We start from the raw sequence: 21,995 nt of genomic DNA on the forward strand, positions 1-21,995 counted from the left end.
AGAAAACATTTTCCTTTACCTTTAGCTGAAACATTAAAACATTCAAAGAGGAATTTGAAAATTAAAAAAATTCTGCATGTGAGCTACAGTAATACCGCACACTGCGGGTGTTCTCTTCAAATTAGGCTTCCTCCTTGGTCACCAGGTATCTGAAAACAAAGCAGTAAGTCTTCAGTGTCCTCTCTCATGGTGCACAACCACAATGATCAGAAGAGACAGAGGCTTGATGTCATAAGGAAAGCATTTATTCAGCAGGATTTTAGACCCAACTACACAGTCCAGCTGTAATTCATACATTTTATGCACACAAATGTCTCAAATATTAACACATGGGTCTACTGCAAAGAACAAAGAACAAATGAAAAGATATTTCTGTTGATTTCATGCCTGACGTGTTGTTTGCCTACAGGATATTTTAGTGTCTACAGCACTTTGTTGTTCATCAGTTTGGAATTTGAGACTGATCTGAATACAGGTTGAGCTGTTTTGAGTCATCATGCAGCTTCCTAGTTTTAATGTATAACTTGCTGACAGAACAGCAAACTGTATTCACTAGCTAGACTACACATGCACCGATCACAGTACATCATGCATTTTCCAGATTAACTGAACCCCGGGGGGCCAAAACCACCACCTCAACTGCTCTGAGGTGCACAAGCTGATGTTTTAAGGGTGTTTCTTTAAAAAGCATACATTTGAAATCAAACAAAAACTGTGCTGAAACTTGCAAACTTTTGGATTAATTAGACCTGCTTATTTGACCAATGACCTGCCTTGTGCCCACCTGATTGGCCCCTCATACACAGCCTGGTGAAACATTAGGAGTGATAGCCAGGAGATGTATCATTTAAGTCCTTCTGGCTGTTACATCATGGTGAGATGACTACAAAATGACATTTTGAAAAAAAGGAACATCCATGCAGGTTCAAATTCAGTTTTCACCCCAGAATTCAAAACTAAGTGCAGAATCTTTCCAATAACAATACTACGATTTTACATCAGTCCAACGATAGCAGTAGTTTGTCTTATATGTTTAGAGTGCATAGAAAATCCCAAAAAAAAGAAACTCACTTACATTCTTCATTATAGCAACAGATTACCACACACAAAATCAGTAAAAACAAATAAATCATAATCGCTCCTTTACTGACAGAGTTCCCAAATAGTCACTGAGGCACTGTGAAGAAAGACAATCAATGTGTGAGCCTCAACAGTGTGCAACAGGCCTCGAGGGGACGTGTCCTTCATGAGTGACATTCAGGGTTTAGAAGAGGTGCTGGAAGAAAACAATCGTCACTGAATGTGCAGAAATGATTTGTAATAACAACATTATAAAATATGATCTGCATCTTTGTCTTTTCAGAATCAATAGTGCCTTTGCATCATCAGAGCGAAATGTAACAACAAATTAATATCTTACAGCTTAAAGTATTTATTTTTGCATCAGACAGGAGATAATGCCTGCCTCACGTTAAATAATTATGTTGAATAAAGTCATTTTAGTGTCTTCGCTCCCTTTCTTCACATTTTTTTTTTTAGCAGTGGGGTACAATAAAAAACAGCTTGAGAGAAAGTGTGACCTGAACAGAACTGCTACATATAGAAAGTATTTTTCAGTGAACATAAAGACTGTAAATCATTAGAAGCAACCCCTACAATACTAAGTTTGTTCATATTTATTTGGTAAATCTATAGTACTCCTATCAGCTTTACTAAACCATTGTCTATTCTAATATGTGTTGCTTGTATTTGCTGACATCATACAGCAAATGAAAAGATCCATCCTCAAGGTCCAATTAGTTGCAGTCCTGAAGCTGTTGATCATAACAAGATTTTCATCAGTAAATGGAGTTTCCTTTACTGCAGATGTTCAAACTGCCATTTTTTCTGAGCACTCTGAGGATGTCTCACCAATGTTGGCTTTAAGGAATAGTTCAACATTTTAGGATCCAGAGTTGGATAAAAGAAATCTCAAGTTACTTGATGCCTGATCAGTTACTTGTCAAAAGGTGACAGTCATTGTGACTTTGTAAAATTCTATCAGACCAATCACAGGAGCAAAGAGTGATTTTTTTGTACTAATGATGAGTGGATAGCACTGATGCTGGTAAACAAACCAATACTCAAACCTCACAGAGCTCGCAGTGCCTTCATAATTCAGCACTATAAATTACACTTTTTTTTTTCTCCAATTTTGATCATGTGATTACATTTGAGAGATTTATATGGGCAGACGGCTTTAAACCACTTCCTGTTCCATTGTAATGTGCTTTCAGAGTAGCTAATGTGGAAACAAAACCAAGTGGCCCATAGATCTGAAGTAAAAAAGAAAAGAGAAAAAACAGGCCATGCTGAAAATATAACACAGTAACAGCAGAATAAATACGAACAAACTTAAAATGAAGGGGCTGCCAGGTCACTCCTTGTTTAAGGTTCCTTTTCTTCTTCCTCTGCTTCTATTTCTATGTTCTCCAGCAGAGTGTGCTTCTCCTCCTCTGGCATCAGAGTGACAGGGTTTAGGTGAAAAATGTGCCTGTAAAAAAAAGAGAAAACATTTTGGAAATGATCAGGTTAAGGTCAGCTGGTCAGTGATCACATGGATTCATACACTTTCTTCAGCAGTTTTTGTTCACTCACAAACCTGATGAAACAAACTCACTTGTGTTCACAAGTTGGGAAGAAGATGTCCAAGATCTTGACGATGACTGCTGATCCCACAACACCGATGACAACCACCCACATGACTAGGAAGAAAAGAGGCAGTGACTCGGAGCTGAAGCGCCTCAGACGCTCCCTCACTTCCTCCACCCACTGACACATGGCCTGAGGACAGATGGACATGGAGATATGAGTATTTCCTGCTTGTCTAAGGCTCTATTAGTGCAACATATTACAGAAGGGAAGATATGCACATGCAAACACCAGAAAATAATCCAGAATGACTGAGAGCCTATGAGGAGATCATGTACCATAACTGCATGAATTCCAAAAGTGATGTGGAAAATGTCACTGGCACTCACGGTGTCATGTTAGACCACTAGAGCTGACAGATACCTGCAGCAAAATATTTCTGAAATGTAAGGATGGAAACATCCACATCGAATTTACTGCTTTTTAGCAAAAACTAATACTGGAAGCAAATCCTCAATTGTAAACCAAGCCCCCAGGCAGTACACTATACACTGAAGGCAATCTGACATAGTGGCCAAACTGTGTAATTACAACGTCACATGATGAACCAAAAATTACTTTCTCCCACAAGTTAACAGTGTGATGAAAAGTAAGTGCTTTACCATAGCACATTAAAGCCAAGGTTAATCTATTCAGTGCCACTACATTTGGAAATTCTGTAGGAGCCCCATGATTAAATCATTTTATGCCCAGTGGAATAAGTCAGTGGGGGGCTAAAACAGTAGTTAACTCCCTCTGATGGAAGAAGTCTCTAATGCTCACACTCTGTGGACTGTACAATGTAGAAGCTATGCAGAAGTTCCAGGTAATTTTCGCTCAGTAGCATCTCAATTTCATCTTGAGGCTTGATTTACTTTTTGAAATTCAGAGCAGTTGATACAGTTTTACAATCTTAGTTTTACCCTCTTTACAAGGGAGGAGTTAAAGGGGCACCTCTTTGAACTATAACAAACTTGGACATTGGTCATTCATGTAGGCATATCTAAATTTTCAAACCTATTTTGATCCCACAACTGCAGAGAATTAAGATGAAGCAAATGAGTGTTAGTACTAGCTAGTGGCGCAACGGATCATCATCCGTGATCCGTTCAGATCAATAGTTTCAGTGCGGCACACACGATCCGCAGATTGATTTATGAAAAAAAAAAAAAAAAAAGTTGTGCACATGTTCAATCCACACACTTGTTAAGTACAGCGTGGCTTCCCTGTCAAATATAATGATGAAAGAAAGAGGTTAGTGGATGAAACTGTGTGTAGGCACTGTGGCACAAGAAAGCCACATGACAGTGGAAACATCAAGCATGGCCATTCATCTGAAGCGACATCACCCCAGTGTTTCACTGACAGAAGGCTGCTCAGCAACCGCTTATCACGGCAGCATTTAAGGAGCCCCTTGCTGTAAAATATTCGGCTGTGCAAAACGAGGGCTTTAAACACATGCTGAAAGTGCTTGAGCCACATTATGACATCCTGTCACGCACCCACTTTTATGTTTTTCATTTATTATGTTAAAAAGAAGATATTATGCCTTGAGCATTTTAAGTTGTTTTTATATATTTTCCGTGACTGTGATCTGCGACTTCATTCCCTCTTTGTTACAAGCGACCTCAAACAGTCTGATTTCTAGGGAATCCAAAAATTGTCATCCACTCCCTCTTACACAGCAAACCACACCTACTGCTGACAGCTCTCCTGCTGACATGGTTAGACACCTGTGAGGTAGATTATACTGTATGTTGTCAACTAGACCTAGCATCCTGCTTGGCTCACAGAGTAGGATGATATCAATTCTTTGGGTGGAGTTTCCATCTGAATCTGATCCGGCTGGCTCGGCTCTCTGTCTTCAAATTCATCATCGTATCTGACATCATACAGCAGGTCAGGGTCCATACGCAGAGGGGTCTCTGGGAGCTTTCCTGGAGCTGCAATTTCCTCTTGGGTGGTCTCTGTGTGCTTCAGGGGGTACTGGCTGGTGGTCTGGGAGATCAGCTGTTCTTCATCTGATTTAAATAGAGGAGAAGAAATACAAATGTGTTAAAATGCAAGACCATATAGACATATAGAGAATTTGTATAATAATGAAGAAAAAGCAGCATGTTTTCATACCTTTTCTAGGATTTGGTGGATCTGTGACAACAACATCTTTCTCCCTGGGAACCCTGAAGATCTCACTGTGTCCAATGGGGTAGATGTTGGTGAACTGAGCCAGTTTCTGGAAATCTGGGCTCATCAGTATTTTCACCTCACACATGTCAGGCTGCTGGACCTAAATGATTCAAACCCAAATGGTGTAAAACTAAATTGAACTGGTGTTACTGTATTTGATACAAAATAATTTGTAACACAAAAGAAAGTTAAACATAATTCAGACTACCATCTTCATGCATTAAAAATTCAGTATGCAATTTCTGCCACTAGGGATTTATCATTCAAGACAACAAAAAACAAAGGTTTGATGACAACATGAAGTATGGGAGTTGTTGTCTTCATTGTTAAACAACCACAATTGCATATGAAAATCCACCCATGTGACTCGAAATAACAAACGTTTCCTTCCCTCTTTACTTCCTAATGTATCATCTTATGTTTCACCAGAAGTTAAAGCAACAAGCGACCAAATGAAATACACCATTACCTTGAGTAATAATAATAATAATAATAATAACAATAATAATAATAACCCTAACGCGCAAGTACGCAACTCAGTGTTTCCCACACATTCATTTGTTTGTGGTGGTCTGCCACAATATCAACATTTGCCGCCACATACCGATTTTCTATTTCTGGAGCTGCACGTCCCGTTCTCACTCACTAAAGGCAGCACACCCGTCAGTGAATAGCATGATGTTATTTACTACTGGCGGTGTGGTTTATAGTCTGCCGGTAAAACCAACGAAGAAGAGGAGGAGGACTATTTAACGCAGCTGGGTTGACCATAACTTCCTCTGCAAAGAAGACGGCTGGCCACATCGTCCAGATCCAGCCTCCACAAAGAGCGCTGGGTCTAGAAGTCAGTTTTGGCTTGGCCAACATGAGTAATTACATCATTATGCGATGCACTGGGGACTTTTTCCCACAAGCTAACATTGTGAAAGACACATCTGTAAAACGGTAATAAAAGCCAAACAACCCCGCTGACACGTTTTACTGTCAGAATTTGGGCGATTCAGTCCAATAATATTTGGAGAGTCTAGAATAGCTGCCAAGCTACATTTTATCCCCAGCCGAGTTAGCTCAATGCTAAACCGGAGGTTAGCCGACTCGGTCATCTAAAGTCCAGAGCACGCATGCTCAGTGGCACCCCAGCTGGACAGCCACCTCCACAGTTAGAGTCAGATTCTGTGGGAAACACTGCAACTCAACAAAATCTATAACAAAGGTCTAGTTGTTTTTAGACAATATCATGCAAAAAGTTACATGTTTTATCTTTCATTCAGAATGCTTTATTAAAACTACAAACTGATCAGTATCACATTTAAACAACATGGGAATATTATGACAGAACTATAACTCAGTGATGGACCACGGGCCAAAGGCACACATCCAGTGTGTAAAGATGCAAAATGATAGTATACGGCAGCCCTAAAAGGCAAGAATCAGAAAGCCTTTTTTAAGTATGATCTGAATTGTTTATCCTCTTGCGATTATTTCCAAGAACAGAAGCAGCAAAAATGCTTTGCCAGGAAGATCTTTCGAAGTTCCTAACATTTTTTTTCACTTGACTCTCAGGGCTTCTGAACTAGGATCCCAAGTTCAATTGATCTGTTAATTTAACTCATATTATGAAAAAAAACTGATGATGAAGGATCCAACATAGACCTTTGATCCAACGTTAGCCCACGGACCCAGCTTTGGACATAAATAAAGCTATAAAACACTGTCTCATCTGTGAACACTTTTGCCTGAGTCACGTTGGTACATTTTCCTCAGCAGTAGCGTTGTTAAACAATTAAAACATTTCCTATGATACCATATCAGAGTCATGTGTTTTGTTTTGATTGAGAGAACCCTTGTAGCAGAAATGATATACTTCATATTTAATATTATTGATAAGTGTTGTAGGTTTTGAGATAGTCCCTAAAAGAACAAACACAGTTCTGTGGGCAAATTCTCTCTTATTATCATGGCTAAGAGTTCCTAAAGGGGAACAGACTGCAGCTTCAAAATATATGCACAAAAGACTTGGGAATTCACTTCCTCAATGTCTGATCCTGTGACAAAATTAAGATTTAACAGTTAAGACCTAGAAGTGACCCATAAGATTCAAGAGATATTTACCTCTTTGCCCTCCAACTCTATGACCTCACTAAACACCTGCAGAGCCACCACCTCCTCTGAATCGCTGTATAATCGGTTCTGGCTCACCATCACTCGGGTGACAGTGGTCACCAAGTCCCCGGATTCAAAGTCACTGCTTCCATTGATGCTGTCTACTGTAAAAATACAATCAGTTTATTAATAAGCCGATGATATTTGCATAATATCATGTTATGTTGTAACTTAAGTGATTTTACTTAAGTTCTCCCATTATTAGCTAATTAATCCATCAATTAGCGTATTACCTTAATCAATAACAATTCTGACAATCAAGTCATTTATCAAATAAATGCAACACATTTGCTATGTTTGTTGATCTTTAATCATTGTAAAAATCGAAGAGACTTGACAATTTGAAAACATAAATCTATACTCCAATTGCTTTTACTTGTGACTTTACTTCAGACGCTATGGGAGTTTCCACACTTCTAACCCGAGCAGGGGCTGTTAATGTGCTACATACATAGTCAAAAGTTATTTTTGATGTAGATTTGGTGTGCTAAAAACACTAAGAAAGAAAGAATTAAAGAACAACAAAAGATGGTCAACAGAAAGACCATATATTGTAGAGTTAGAGGTCTTCACTGGTGCCACAGAAACTACTATTGTCATTATTGATTCATCTATTGCGTGTTTTTGATGAAGGAATTTCACATTCCACTGACAATATAATGGCATGATGTAAAGAAAGGAAAATTCATTCTTAAATTTAGTGAACACAATAATTGATCTTAACCGGAAAAAAATATATTTTCCCCAGATTTAGAATAATACTTTCTTCTTATTTCTGTGATTATGAACTACTTGGATTAATCAGAACCGGTGAAGATCCAGGTGATGCGAGAAAAACTCACAGAGGAGAGCTTGACAGTTGAACCTGGTGACCCCTGACAGCTCCACTGGGATGTCATTGACCAGCACCTGCTCTTCACCCACCGATATGTTTAAATTAATCTGTAAGACGAAAGAACAACAATATGGCTTAGCGTTAGCTACTGGTCGTTTAAAAAAAAAAAACACACACACACCTTTGTTACATGGGATTATATTGCGTAACGTTACCTGCAAGTTGTTGGCATCCTGTAACTGTGTATCAGCCAATGTCCCTGCTGTCACGTTAATCAGGATGTTTTCCTGTGGAGATCAAAATGTACAAATATAAGGAACATACCCAAACAGAGGTGGCCACAATGTCTGCTAGTAGCTGGACGACGAGTAAGCTAACGCCAGGCTAACATCAACATCATCAGGTTCGCAAATGTTGACATTTTCCGCTTTCCGTCTTACCGTATTTAGTTGCCTAGGTGGCGAATCTGTGCAGGTTACTGAAGCAGAGAGAACAAACACAAGACAAACTGCTAGCCCTGTGGTTTTCATCTTGACTTGACTCCTCTCAGCAGCGGGACAGCTACAACAAATACATTGAGCAAGGCGGATGCAACGTTAGTACGCGAACGTGCGCCTCTCTCGCGAGAATAGGAACGTCAGCATGGCGGTGCTCCTTGAAACGACGCTGGGCGATATTGTTATTGATTTGTTTACAGAAGAACGGCCTAAAAGTAAGAAACACAAGCAATATCCACATAACGGCGTCTAATTTCGTTAACTGGTCGCTAGTTGAGTTAGCTATCGACAAGCTAAGTTACAGAATAAGTGATTGCTAGCTAAGGCTGTTAGCTTGCTTGCCTCCTATTCATTTGTTCATGTTAATATCATCAAATAGCTTACGTTAGTTAGTTGACTTACTAATAATAACGACAATGGAATATTGATAAACCATCACACACTTCTGTTTATCTTTAAGTTCTTAATGCTAAATAGAGGCTGTGTTATTATGTATAAGGACTGTGTATTAATCTGTGTGCTCTTCTTTTGCAGCTTGCTTAAACTTTCTGAAATTATGCAAGATAAAGTATTACAACTACTGCCTCATCCACAATGTTCAGGTAAAACTAAAGGGTCCCATGCAAACTTCTGTAACAACTCTGAATCTGTGTCCGATATTATCAGCTGAAACACGGCGGAGGCTCCTGCTGACTTGCCTGTGGGGGGCGACATGGTCACAGAGCTGCCTCAATTTGCCTATGAAGGTGAAAAAAAGGATAAAGATAAACTAGACTGCTGCTATGAAGTTAATGGGACAGTGATTGTGTTCCGTGTATCAATAATAAAAAACACCACTGCTTTGGGTCACACGAACAAGATCAGACCGATAAAAGCAACTTGTATTTATTGGCATCACTGACATTGTTCTATCTGATAAATAGCCACTTTTATGAAGCTAAATTGCTTTCACTGACTTGACTAGCAAAGCATTTAAAAACTCCTATACAGAAGGTGGCTGTTGGCCCCTTAAAAGTTGTTTTTTAATCCACCAATGAGCACATGAGAGAACAAAAAAGGGGAAGAAGAAAATGAAATATGAAATCATCTATTTGCACCATTTGCTGCATATTAGCCCTTTTTATTCACAGGTTTGCATAAACCTTTCTTAGAAACTTCTTGAAAATAAAATGATTATTACATTATCGGTTATCAGTTAAAAAGAAAAGTTTTACCTTAAGTGCAAACCAGAGTAACCACATTGATCATCTGCAGTGTTACTTAAATTGTTGAACCTAACAATGATTCATGTGTACAAAGACAGTTACTCTTTGCCTGTATGGAAGTTTTGAAGGCCATAGTATACATGTCTTAATCTGTTCGACAGAGTTGTATACATAAACATTTTTTTTTGTTTCTCATCTTTCCATACGATCATAAAATAAGAAATTCAAATTATTGTCACTAAAATGATGTGGATTATGTGATGTGTGCTGTTAATTATGGTGAAGATACTGTCCTCCCTTATTTATCAGTCTATCTTAGAAGTTGGACACTTGTTATAACAATGTGTTTGTCTCCTCTTCAGAGAGACTTCATCATGCAGACTGGAGATCCCACTGGGACTGGACGTGGTGGAGAATCTGTCTATAGGTCAGTCATCTTCCTCACTGCTGTTGACCGCTGTTTTAAGCCCATGAATTGAATTGAAGTTTTTTTTTTCTCCTGTTTGTGTTTAGCAAACTGTATGGGGACCAGGCCCACTTTTTTGATGCAGAGAAAGCACCACGCATCAAACACAGGAAGAAGGGGACAGTGTCCATGGTGAACAATGGAAATGATCAGCATGCTTCTCAGGTGAATAAGATGAACATCTGCACTGTTGTTTGCCCTGTAAATTGCAAAAAGCTTTCACAGCATAAACAACATGAACATAGCCAGATTTTATAGAAATTCTTCTTTGGGGCTTTCCCTTGATTAGCCAAGTTAAAAATAACTTAATTAAGTTTTTTACCTAATGAATTAATTAGCTGATAACGTGATCCAGAAGTCAAGGATATGTTGAATATACACCTTAATAATTTACACTAACCAAGTTTCAATAATTTCATGGTGAACTATGGACTACATCTCTGGTTGTACCAGTTTTGCTATTTTTGGTATGCTAGCTGTAGCGAGGGTACAGTGCCTTTTTAGCATAAACCATATTTGAGTAGATGTTCGCTGCCAAATGTGTTTCATGATTTGCTTAATCTGTCTTTATTCATGACCTCAGTTCCTGATTACCATGGGTGAGAACCTGGACTACTTGGATGGAGTCCATACTGTGTTTGGGGAAGTGACAGAAGGCATGGATATCTTGGCCAAAATCAATGAGACCTTTGTGGACAAAGACTTTGTCCCGTTTCAGGATATCAGGTGAAACGCGACAAACTTCCAGTATAACATGAAGTGGAAGCATGTGCCCCAATAGAGCATTTATTAATTCTCAGAAACACCACTTCAAATAACGTTGTCATCTTGCTGCAGAATAAATCACACAGTTATACTGGATGACCCTTTTGATGACCCTCCTGACTTGCCAGTGCCTGATCGATCACCAGAGCCCACCAAAGAGCAGCTGGATGTGAGTGCAGTGCCATGCTTAATAAGTTTAGGAGAGTTCTGGGACTACCTTACATTTTATTCCCAGATTCCCCTACAAAGTGATTTCTGTCTAGCAGACGTTATCTGGCCAAATAAACATGAACTATATATGTATACAGTATCTTTAAAAACATAAAAATATTGCCTGAATAACAACACATGTTTCTGCCATGGCTGTGCAGAGTGGGCGAATCGGAGCCGATGAGGTGATTGATGATACGGATGGGAAAGGAGCTGAGGAGATAGAGGAGAGGCTGAACCAAAAAGAAGCCAAGACTCGAGCCATCCTGCTAGAGATGGTGAGAAGAAGAAACCAGCTCTCAGTCTTCAACTGAAGATACTACGTTCGGAAACATTTCTTCTCTTTTCTGTCATAAATTCTTCCAGGTTGGTGACCTCCCTGATGCAGATGTAAGGCCCCCTGAGAATGTGCTATTTGTGTGCAAATTGAACCCAGTGACCACAGATGAGGACCTGGAAATCATCTTCTCTCGCTTTGGGTCCATAAAAAGGTGTTGTTAACCTCTAAGTTCAGCAATTCCAGTTTTTTTTCTAGATGTTTAGGAAGAATTTGTGCACATGAAAATTTTACATGTGGTAATATTTTGCTCTAGTGCTGTATTATTAAAAATGTCTCTTGTTCCTCTGTGGGTTCAGCTGTGAGATCATCAGAGACTGGAAAACTGGAGATTCCCTCTGTTACGCTTTTATTGAGTTTGAAAAGGTGAGCATCTGATACGTTTCATATCCAAGTAAACTGTATAATTGCATGGGTACTACACTTGTCTATTCAAACTATGTCAACCTTGTTCACTGTCTTTTCGAGGGTGAGAAGAGAAGATCAATATTGATGTCATTACTCTGTGTACAGTACAGACCTGGAGTCAGAACATGGTTAGCCTAGCCAAGAGAGAGAGACAAATATCCTGGTTCTTTGGTGTAAACATGCTTGCAAACATGTTTTTGACCTGTGGTAAAACAACTGAAGATAAACAGCTGAAAATATACATAAAATGTTTTGTGGACTACGACACTTCACACGCCTTACATCAGCGTTGGGCTGAGTAATTTTCACTTCTGGATGAACTGTTCATTTTTGTAAAATAAGTCTTATGATACAACACATTTATCAGGACTTTGCCTTCAGGTGTTCATTAGTCTTTACAAAATACAGTATATATGAAGTGAAAGTGACAGTTGGAAAACCCTGAGCACGATGTGATTAAAGAAACCCATAAACCACATCATAACTTTCGTCATACACTACCAGTCAAAATTTTGGACACATCTTCTCATTTAATGTTTTTTCTTTATTTTCATGACTATTCACATTGTAGATTCTCACTGAAAGCATCAAAACTATGAATGAATGCATATGGAATTATGTATTAAACAAAAAAGTGTGAAATAACTCAAAAAAGTTTTCATATATTTATATTTTTCAAAATAGCCACCCTTTGCTTTGATTACTGCTTTGCACACTCTAGGCATTCGCTCGATGAGCTTCATGAGGTAGTCACCTGAAATGGTTTTCCAACAGTCTTGAAGGAGTTCGCAGTGATGCTGAGCACTTGTTGGCCCTTTTGCTTTCACTCTGCGATCCATCCCATCCCAAACCATCTCGATTGGGTTTAGGTCAGGTGACTGTGGAGGCCAGGTCATCTGGCGCAGCTCTCCATCACTCTCCCTGTTGGTCAAATAGCCCTGACTTGGGGTCATTGTCCTGTTGAAAAATAAATGATGGTCCAACAAAAAATCTGGATGGGATGGCATGTGGCTGCAGGATGCTGTGGTAGCCATGCTGGTTCAGTGTGCCTTCGATTTTGAATAAATCCTCAACAGTGTCACCAGCAAAGCAGCTCCACACCACCACACCTCCTCCTCCATGCTTCACGTTGGGAACCATGCATGTAGAGACCATCCGTTCACCTTTTCTGCATCGCACAAAGACACAGAAGGTGGAACCAAAGAAATTGGAAATTTGCACTCATCAGACCAAAGCAGAGATTTCCACTGGTCTAATGTCCATTCCTTATGTTTCTTGCCCAAAACAAATCTCTTCTGCTTGTTGCTTTTCCTTAGTAGTGTTTTTTTAGCAGCTATTTGACCATAAATGACTGATTTGCACAGTGTTCTCTTAACAGTTAATGTTGAGATGTGTCTGCTACTAGAACTTGTGTGGCATTCATCTGGGCTCTAAACTGAGGTGCTGTTAACTTGCAATTTCTGAGGCTGGTGACGCGGATGAACTTATCCTCAGCAGCAGAGGTGACTCTTGGTCTTCCTTTCGAGGGGCGGTCCTCATGTGAGCCAGTTTCGTTGTAGCGCTTGATGGTTTTTGTGATTGCACTTGGGGACACATTCAAAGTTTTTGCCATCATATGAATTCTAACAGATGTCAAATAGGGCTGTCAGCTGTGTACCAACCTGACTTCTGCACAACATAACTGATGGTCCCAACCCCATTTAGAAGGCAAGAAATTCCACAAATGAACCCTGAGACGGCACACCTGTGAAGTGAAAACCATTTCAGGTGACTACATCACGAAGCTCATTGAGAGAAGGCCAAGGGTTTGCAGCGCTGCCAAAAAAGCAAAGGGTTGCTACTTTGAGGAATCTAAAATATGAAACATATTTAGAGTTATTTCACACTTTTTTGTCTACTACATAATTCCATGTGTTCATTCATAGTTTTGATATCTTCACTGAGAATCTACAATGTAAATAGTCCTGAAAATAAAGAAAAACTATTATAAGGTGTGTCCAAACTTTTGACTAGTAGTGTATGTCATAACATATTACTATAGAAATTTTAAAGTTGTATGAATATAGTATATTTACCACGAACCTGGTATACCTTTGGCAAGCTTTTCGACATTATGGAAGTAAAATGTTAGAACTTGAATGTTCTGGAAATGGCCCCAGTTTATGACTGGTATTCACCACTTTTTCAACTGATGAAGGGTAAACGTCCCTGACATAGATGTATACATTTACGCCTTTACGGGTTACGAGAGGGGTATTACGTTCATCATTAGTTTTTCTGTGGAGTGTTGAAGTTGTTTTGCTGACTTCTCTATGGACTGTTATGTATGTTGGAAAGAGGGGCAGGTTTGCCACTCGCCTTGAGTCCTCTGAACAACTTCAACAACAGACTGTAAATAAAAAGACAACAATTGAAATTGGGTACAGTTACAACAAAAAGATGATGGTGCAATGAATAGTGGAAGCATTAGAGGGCACTGGGGAGTTTGTTTTGGAAATTCTGTGTGACATCCAAAATATAATGAATTGTCTTTGGATATGGGCCAAAAAAGTTATCATTATGAATAAGATACATGGCAGCTAAGGGATTTTTCTCAGGGTATTTCATTAATTACCTTTGCTGCAGAAGAATGCCTTTTTATAAAGATTTTTTCAACAAGTAATATATACTTCTTTAAGTCTGGCTTCTCACACCAGACATGCTGGACAAAGGGGCTGCTCTTACCATCACTGTGTTGAAAAAGTGAGCATCTGGTTTAAACAGTGGTTTGGCACTTCATCAAATACCTCCTCTATAAACAGTCTGTGAAAGCCTTTCTTGTTCTCAGATATCTGATAGCAGATAAAAAATGAAGTGATGGTTGTGTTTTGGAAAAGTTTCATTGGCTGGTTCTATCTTCTCCTGCAAAATGAGTTGCAAAAGTTTTTTTTTTCCAGTTATGTTGCCCAATTGTTCTCCTGCTATATGAATATTGACTGTGGGAAGACTAACAAGGACAAATTTGTCTGTTTATAAGAGAAGTTTTGTCAAACATTGTCTGTTTTTTAGCATCTCCAATGCAAGGATTTGGAGTTAAGTTAGAATGAAGCTGTCTAACAAAATGAAACATGAAGACCTCATTTTCAAAACTGAGATATCATCTTAACTATACTAGTGTTTTAGAAAAAAGTTAACCAGAAAATAATCAGAACTAATAATAATGGAAACATTAGTTGGAGCTCTAACAAAAATAACTAATGCTTGGACGATAATTTCTGAAATGAATTTATTACCTAAACTGGTTTTTATTAATCTTCCAAAGCTTTGTTGGTGACATAATTATGTAATCTGTTGTAGATGACCGGACATTTACATTTATTACACTTATTTTATGCTCTCCATCTTCGCAGCAAGAAGATTGTGAAAAGGCCTACTTCAAAATGGACAATGTGCTAATTGATGATCGTCGCATTCATGTGGACTTCAGCCAGTCAGTTGCAAAGATTAAATGGAAAGGAAAAGGTACTTGTACTGGTTTGCATATTTTGAATATTTGTCTTTGTTGAAAGGTTGTGCCAGTGTTGACTGTGTTCCTGTATTCAGTGTTATTCTCTTCCACACCATGAGTCAGAGTGACAGTCTAGGGCTTTAGATGTGGAGTTGTATGTACAAGTACTTAACCCTAGTCATTGTATAACCTGGAGAAGATGATTGTCAACTCTCCCCCTGTGTGGAGCAGCAACTCGTAGCACTGACTGGGAAGCAAAGCATTGTACAGCTAAACAGCACCGACAGCAAGACATATTTGAGCCACCTAACAGAGTGCTGCAGTGTCTGTTTAAGTGTATGTATTGAACATTGTTGAAACTCAACATTGCTGTCAGACAGCCCTTTCCTTTGGCACTACACGCCCTCAGCCACACTACATCCGATTTTTAGGCTGGCCTTCTTTAAGGGGGCTAAAATATCTTGCTGTCAGTGCTGTTTAGCATAATAATTCTCGTGCTGCGTGCTGCATTTCCACACGGGGGGAGAGCCGATGGTCATCTACTGCAGGTAATACACTGATTTAAAATCAGAGGGTTAGGGTCAGAAATCTTTTAATGTCCGGCAGACAGGGAGATTTGTTTGTCCCAGTAGTGACAGAATATTACAGAACAAAAACCAATAGCAAAAATAAACAATGTAATCAAAAAGGGAAGAAATTGGATTGAATAGACGTATATACATATTTACATGATATAGTGCAAAATTAGGGTCTCTCCTACAACCCCACATCAAAAGCCCTGAACTGTCACTGCTACTCTGTTTCACTGTGTTTCATAAGCAGAGAATGTACTCATGGCCTTGTGTGTTTCTTAGGTGGGAAGTATACTAAAGATGACTTCAAAGCCTATGAGAAGGATGCGGAGAACCGATCCAAACTGGCTCTCAAGGATCAAGTGAAGCCTAAACAAGAGTATCCTTGTGTGTTAACAGGATGGAGTTTAATTCAGCTCTTTTCCCAATTCTTGTCATAACACATCAGTCTGCAGTATTTAACTGAGCAGCCTCTGTTGTGGTGGCCCTTCCACATTTTTTTTCACAGTGTCATTTGGCAAACCTTTCAGTATTTACTTTTTCAACTTCCTTAACTTTCCCGAAAGCTCCAAGTATGACCTGCTAATTGAGGAGGAGGAAGAAGCCACAGGCCATCGACACTCTGAGAAGAAACATAAGGAGAAGAGGCACTATCATCATTCGGACGATGAGGACAGCAGGAAGTCCAAAAAGCACAGGGTATCTTCATGCTATTACACCCTACACAACATAATGTGATAAAATCTTGAACATTCTAATGAGAGTTGTGCCGTTCTACTGCTGCAGCTTTTCTTACAGTAAGGTGGTAATACATTTGAAGTTATGGAGAACCTTATCTGGAATTACATCTTTATTTCTAAATCATAAAGTATGTGGAAATACACATGATGTTCTGTGAATATTACCAAAACTATAAACAAATGCTAAACACTTATTCACACAAGGTCAGAAACCATGGTAGGGGCATTTTGATTGTATGCAAATGATGAAGAAGGACAAGAAAACAGTGCAAATGACCTGCACTATTTCTCTATAAAAGCAAGCAATCTCTGTCTGTCTGTGTGTGTACATCATATTTGTTTGGACTACAATGATACCGTTGATACATTTTTTCAGAAATGCTTTACGAATTCCGCTAGCATTGTTAACCGTAGCCACCATAGTCATGTGTGCACCAGAGCCAATCACTGCACACCATAGCCACGTCTGCAGAGCTCACTTCCACGACATACCTTAAGAAACAAGCGGATTTATACCTGCAGCGGTGCGAGCTGGACCACGATTTTGCCGGCAGTTCGGTCCCGTTCTGTGCATCTAAACTGACTGTCCGGAATTGGAATCTGTGGATGTTTAGTGTGTAGCTAGCTGCTAGCCCAACCCCACGGCCCACCTCCTGAGTTGACCGACGCACCGGCAAGTCCAAAACCGGACTTACGGTAAATGATGTCCACCATGCATTTTTTTGTGAACATTGCCGTCACGTTTGCTTTGTGTCTGGTGCAGGAAGAAACAGTAAAAATGGGCTTTTGTCTCAGAAGTGTCCGCAAGGGGCAAGTGAGTCAAAACAATGAGGAGACTGCTGAATGTGGAGAAGGCAGTGCAGCTGGAAGGAGCTGAGGGAGCCCTGACCTGAGGCAACGCCTGCATTTAAATATAAATAGTTACATATAACTTTGTAAATTGCAAACACTTATGCACAAATTTAGCAAACAACAATTTATATTTGCATGATAAGTAATAAAAATGGTTTGTTAAACATATTTGCGGTTTTCACAGTAAAAAAGCTAACTTTTTCCTACTTGGATTTTATGGGTTTTTGGGGGGGATTTTAGGTCCAGACTTCCTACAGGCAATGCACTAGCTAGAATAGAATAGAATTGAATTGAATAGAATAAGATTACTTTATTGATCCCAGACTTGGAAATTATTTTGACACAGCAGCAGTGGGTCCACAAAAATAGAAAGAAAAAAGAAAAACACACAGTACATAACATAAATAGAAAGCAACATATATACAATGTATGTACGCAGTGCAAACTGTACTATAAACAATAATATTCTGTACAACTATACAAGAAATAAGCAGTAAAAATAATATTCTGTTTTAAATATTATTTAATTCAGGAAACTGCATTGTTAATATTGCACAGAACTTATAATTTCAGTGAGCTTCTCATGTCTTCAGCAAAATAGCAAAACACACATGTTCTTATTCCAACTGTCCTTGAATGGATTTACATTAGCAAAGTATCCACTGTGTTTACTTGAACTAGCTAGATAATAAACCTGTCAAAGAACATAAAGGGCAATGCCTAGGGAGGGGCAGATTTGTATATTTAGTGCTTTCCCTGTCTGTGATTAAACTATTTGCAAAACAACAGACCATTTGTATCAGGAAATGGAGATATTTCCATTAACTATAGAAAAACTCCAACAAGGAAGCAACTAACAGCAGAACCTATAATAACTTTTTATATTTATTTAGTTACAAATTCATGATTCAGAATGTTTTGTAGGTTTGAATTACATTCCATCAAAAATTTATGCTTGTTTATAAAAGATTTGCAGTTCATCATCATTGTGACAGCCACCAGTCGGTTTGCACAAACCCAAACAGACACACCAGAGCTTTCTTCCAAGAACCAGGTTTACTGATTTATGTGGGTTGTTGTTGAGAAACTCCCTCATACCTGGAAAAGTGACTGATGGAAAAAGAGCTCTTCCCGATAACTGAGTAAACCTGATTCTTTGAACAGGCCCCTGCATGCACAGATGTCAACACATTGACACGCACAGTCTCCACCTCAGTTTATCCAAAGTCAGGCTATTAATTATGATTTAAACTTGGAAATTATTTTTCCTGGTCTTTTTCTCTCCTGTTTTTCATTGTGTTGCATTTTGGCATTGTATATGTCATACTACAGACGCAGACAGGAAATTGTGAGGAAGAAATATGAGAATCAAAATCTAAGTCGGTTTGTGTCTTCACTACTGGTCCTGCCCGGCCCATTGCCTCCCTTGGTCACAGTCAATAAGACAGAACTTTTATTAAACAGCAGAAAGAGTTTGAAAATAATGATTGAGGCACATTGTGTGGGCACTGAGAAAGCTTTTGTTCTGTCTTTAGCTTAATTTGAATTTCTTAACAGATCTGGGGGAAAAACTAAATAATTAAACAAATCTATCCAGAAGACCGCTGTTGGATCCACTTGTCCAGTGGGCAGTAGGCTCACTGCCTCTTTTTAATGTACACCACTCTTTTATAGTGTCTGTGTTTACATGCAAGGAGTTACCTGACTGGTTACCTGATGTGACTTGCATCTTATCTTACCTTACCTTTGAAATGTTGAGTTTCCTTGTTGATAGATATGTATATATACACGCAGAGGAAACTCTAGCACAAATGATAAGGTGATAAAAGAGGTTCTTAGTAAATTATGTGCAGCATAATGTGCAGACTCTTGTTATCATAGTAATGATAACAAGAGTCAATTTAGCACAAAGCTAGTCCCAGGTCAGCATTATTATGTATACAGTTCCTCGTTCTTCTTGCCTCATAACTTGTTTTTGATTTCAGTCTAATTATTGTACCAATATCAGCATACCAGTTAAGTACTGTATGGAAATCAAAAGCTTAACTAGCCAAATACACTTGATTCATCTGCTCCTTATGACAATCATTTCCTCTTTCAGAATGTTTTACTGCTCACATCTACTGCAGTTGTGACTGATGCTCATATCCAACTAGTACTTAAAGCAAGAGAAGACATGGATTTTGAATGCCATTTGGTGCAGCACTGACTTCTAGTCATTAGATAAATATGTTTCTATTAATGATAAGATGCTCTTTAACAGATGTACATGTCAGATCTTTATTTCGATAGATCTTCTTTACTCAGTGAGGTGCTGAATGTTAAAAAGATCCCACATGACATTGTATACAAATTAGAGGGGTTAATAAGTAGCAGCAAGTAACTACAAAACAACACATACAGGGAACAGTTAAACACTTTCATGAGATGGTTATTTCCTGATGATTCATAACCATTTTCTGTTCAATCAGGATGTTGGGGCAGGCATGCAGATTTGTCATCGGAGTAACTAATGAGATTATCAATGGCTCGATTCTTTTCATGTGTCCCAGTCAGCCATTATGCAGTTTTAGATAGAATGCAGTGTGACGTGTAAAACAAAAATGTCAGCTGTTGCAACATGTGTGGGGCAGCACTTTGAAATGAAAGGTAAAGGTAATAACATGGTAATAACAATAAGATACCAGCCTTATAACCGTTGTATGGCACGATGTGGTCCTCTGCTCTGTGGGTAAGGTGTATCCTGACTTTGTTGTCTCCCCAATTTTCAGACATTTTCAGTTGCCCTTCTTCTTTGAGTTAGTTGCTAACTCCTGCTAGCTGCCATATGCTTTTTGTGTTGATGCGCTACCCTCACATCCCGTTTGCTGTTCAACTCTCTACACAGCCTGAACTGTGGCCACAGTCACGTTACACACTGCTGATCATTTGTTTGTGAAAATCTTGATATTGATTTGGGGACAATGACATGACTGGTTATCTAGCTAGTCTTGTTGTTAAACATACTGTCAAATTATATTTACTGTTTGTCAACCGTGCGCAATGTTATCGACTTTGAATCTTGCTAGCAGTGTGTTAGCTTTCTGGCTCATCGCTGAGTGGACTAGAATATCTCCCGTTGCCAAGTGAACAACATTTCCCTCAGGCGTTACAAGGGAAACTTAGTAGTGGCTTGTGAAAAGCTTCATATTTTGATTGTAAAACGCATGAAATTATAAATGAGTTGTCTGAATTTCTTTTCCTTGGCAAATGACCATGGTATAAGCGGGATAATGCCCTTCGAGGTGTCCATAATCTAGGATTAATGGACTTCGCGAAGGCGCGTCCATTAATTCCTGATTATGGACACCTCGTCGGGCATTGTCCTTACTTATAGTATCGAATTGTCAAAATAACAAATTATAAGAGTGCTGTATCGTAGGCAACCGGACATGTTTCAGTTTCTTGAAGACGTTTCACCTCTCATCCAAGAGGCTTCTTCAGTTCTGAACTGAACTTAGAATACCCATGTTCAGGATGACTGAGAACCTTTATCAATTCATAATATTATCGAGCTTTCATACAAAGATTGTACAAAGATTGTTCCACAGCACTTGCTTTGTTCTTATTCAGGCAAACCTAGACAAAGAACATGTTTTTGTTCCAGACTGAAGGAACCAAGCTTCAGTCTTGGAACACATCCTTACTTTTTAAAGATTTGTCTTTACTCTGTCTGACACCCTCGCGTCTTTTCTGACATTTCCAGGACAGTGAGGATAACCGACGAGACAGGAAGGTGGTACGTCAGCGCTCTCGCTCCCGCTCAAATTCCCGCTCCAGAGACAGGGACCTCAAACACAGCAAGTCCCGGGTCAAACATGGGAAAGAGGGCCGTGATAAAGGCCACAGCCACAGGGACCGGAGCCGCAGTGGCAGCCGCTCCTCAAAGAAGTCCAAGGATAAAGACAGAAGTAGATATAGATGAGGGAGAGCAGGAAAGAAAGATGGTCACCCTAAATTTGCTGAATATCTCTCTGAACTTCTTTCAGCATGAATTATAAAACTACTGGCTTCCTTTAAAATCTCTTGATTTGGACTTTCAGAAAAACACAGAAGATGATTATCAGGTCCATGTTTCAGTGTCTTGTAGAGAAAACATGTTTGAAAATAGTTTTTTTTATGTATTAAAGAGAAAATCTCCAAACACTACATTTGTCTAAGCTTTGTTTCATTTGAATGCCACAACAGACTTCCTGCTCTGATATTTACTTCCTCTGCACCTTCCACTTCCCTCACACACTACCCAGTTTAGAATGGTTTTGTAGAAGATTAATACATCACCTTTGACTTTTAGTTTCTAACAGGTGGGTTTTTTCTTTTACATTCATGAGCTAGGGGATGGAAAATTGTTGGGTGGCATGTGTTTCCACAATAGTCAGGGAATTCACTGGTGTCTCCCTCCACCCACCTCATAGAGCTGCAGTGATATGACATCTCAGCGTCCCATTGCACTAACTGAAAGTTAGCTTATTTCTGGCTCAGGGAGTTCAATGAGTATTTTGGGTGTGATTTGAACTGATTAAATGCCACAGAAAGTAATCTTACAAGTGTGATCTGAAATT

The 21,995-nt window shown here is 39.1% G+C and overlaps 2 protein-coding genes across 5 annotated transcripts; one reads left to right on the forward strand and one right to left on the reverse strand.

The window, feature by feature from the left end:
• Nucleotides 1-223: 223 nt before the first annotated feature.
• ginm1 (glycoprotein integral membrane 1) lies at nt 224-8,493 on the reverse strand. Of its 4 annotated transcripts, none has more exons than XM_037086125.1 (9): nt 8,296-8,491; nt 8,071-8,142; nt 7,863-7,962; nt 6,970-7,124; nt 4,798-4,957; nt 4,462-4,691; nt 2,660-2,823; nt 2,395-2,533; nt 224-1,276 (listed from the first exon to the last, which is right to left on the reverse strand). In XM_037086125.1, exons 1-8 carry the CDS (start codon nt 8,383-8,385, stop codon nt 2,428-2,430), a joined length of 1,077 nt encoding a protein of 358 aa, XP_036942020.1. In that variant the 5' UTR covers nt 8,386-8,491; the 3' UTR covers nt 224-1,276; nt 2,395-2,427. The 4 variants fall into 4 exon arrangements, with proteins under 4 accessions (XP_036942020.1, XP_036942019.1, XP_036942021.1 ...); XM_037086124.1 differs by having other exon boundaries at nt 2,391-2,533; XM_037086126.1 differs by having other exon boundaries at nt 224-2,533; nt 6,970-7,121; nt 8,296-8,493.
• Nucleotides 8,407-21,582, forward strand: ppil4 (peptidylprolyl isomerase (cyclophilin)-like 4). Its single transcript, XM_037086122.1, has 13 exons — nt 8,407-8,567; nt 8,887-8,954; nt 9,920-9,984; nt 10,071-10,188; nt 10,607-10,749; nt 10,861-10,957; nt 11,160-11,276; nt 11,365-11,489; nt 11,635-11,701; nt 15,133-15,244; nt 16,085-16,181; nt 16,369-16,501; nt 21,140-21,582. Exons 1-13 carry the CDS (start codon nt 8,498-8,500, stop codon nt 21,356-21,358), a joined length of 1,431 nt encoding a protein of 476 aa, XP_036942017.1. The 5' UTR covers nt 8,407-8,497; the 3' UTR covers nt 21,359-21,582.
• Nucleotides 21,583-21,995: the final 413 nt, after the last annotated feature.

The sequence above is a fragment of the Acanthopagrus latus genome, chromosome 22, assembly GCF_904848185.1.
Source record: "Acanthopagrus latus isolate v.2019 chromosome 22, fAcaLat1.1, whole genome shotgun sequence".
Taxonomy (NCBI): Eukaryota; Metazoa; Chordata; class Actinopteri; order Spariformes; family Sparidae; genus Acanthopagrus; species Acanthopagrus latus.

Excerpts from the sequence above, each read along its gene's own strand:
- ginm1 (XM_037086125.1), bottom strand. The coding sequence starts at position 8,385 with ATGAAAACCACAGGGCTAGCAGTTTGTCTTGTGTTTGTTCTCTCTGCT. Across the intron at positions 4,958-6,969 it reads TAGAGTTGGAGGGCAAAGAG|GTCCAGCAGCCTGACATGTG; the intron begins GTAAATATCTCT and ends TGAATCATTTAG. Across the intron at positions 2,534-2,659 it reads TTCCCAACTTGTGAACACAA|GCACATTTTTCACCTAAACC; the intron begins GTGAGTTTGTTT and ends TTTTTTTTACAG.
- ppil4 (XM_037086122.1), top strand. The coding sequence starts at position 8,498 with ATGGCGGTGCTCCTTGAAACGACGCTGGGCGATATTGTTATTGATTTG. Across the intron at positions 11,702-15,132 it reads CTTTTATTGAGTTTGAAAAG|CAAGAAGATTGTGAAAAGGC; the intron begins GTGAGCATCTGA and ends CCATCTTCGCAG. Across the intron at positions 16,502-21,139 it reads GGAAGTCCAAAAAGCACAGG|GACAGTGAGGATAACCGACG; the intron begins GTATCTTCATGC and ends TGACATTTCCAG.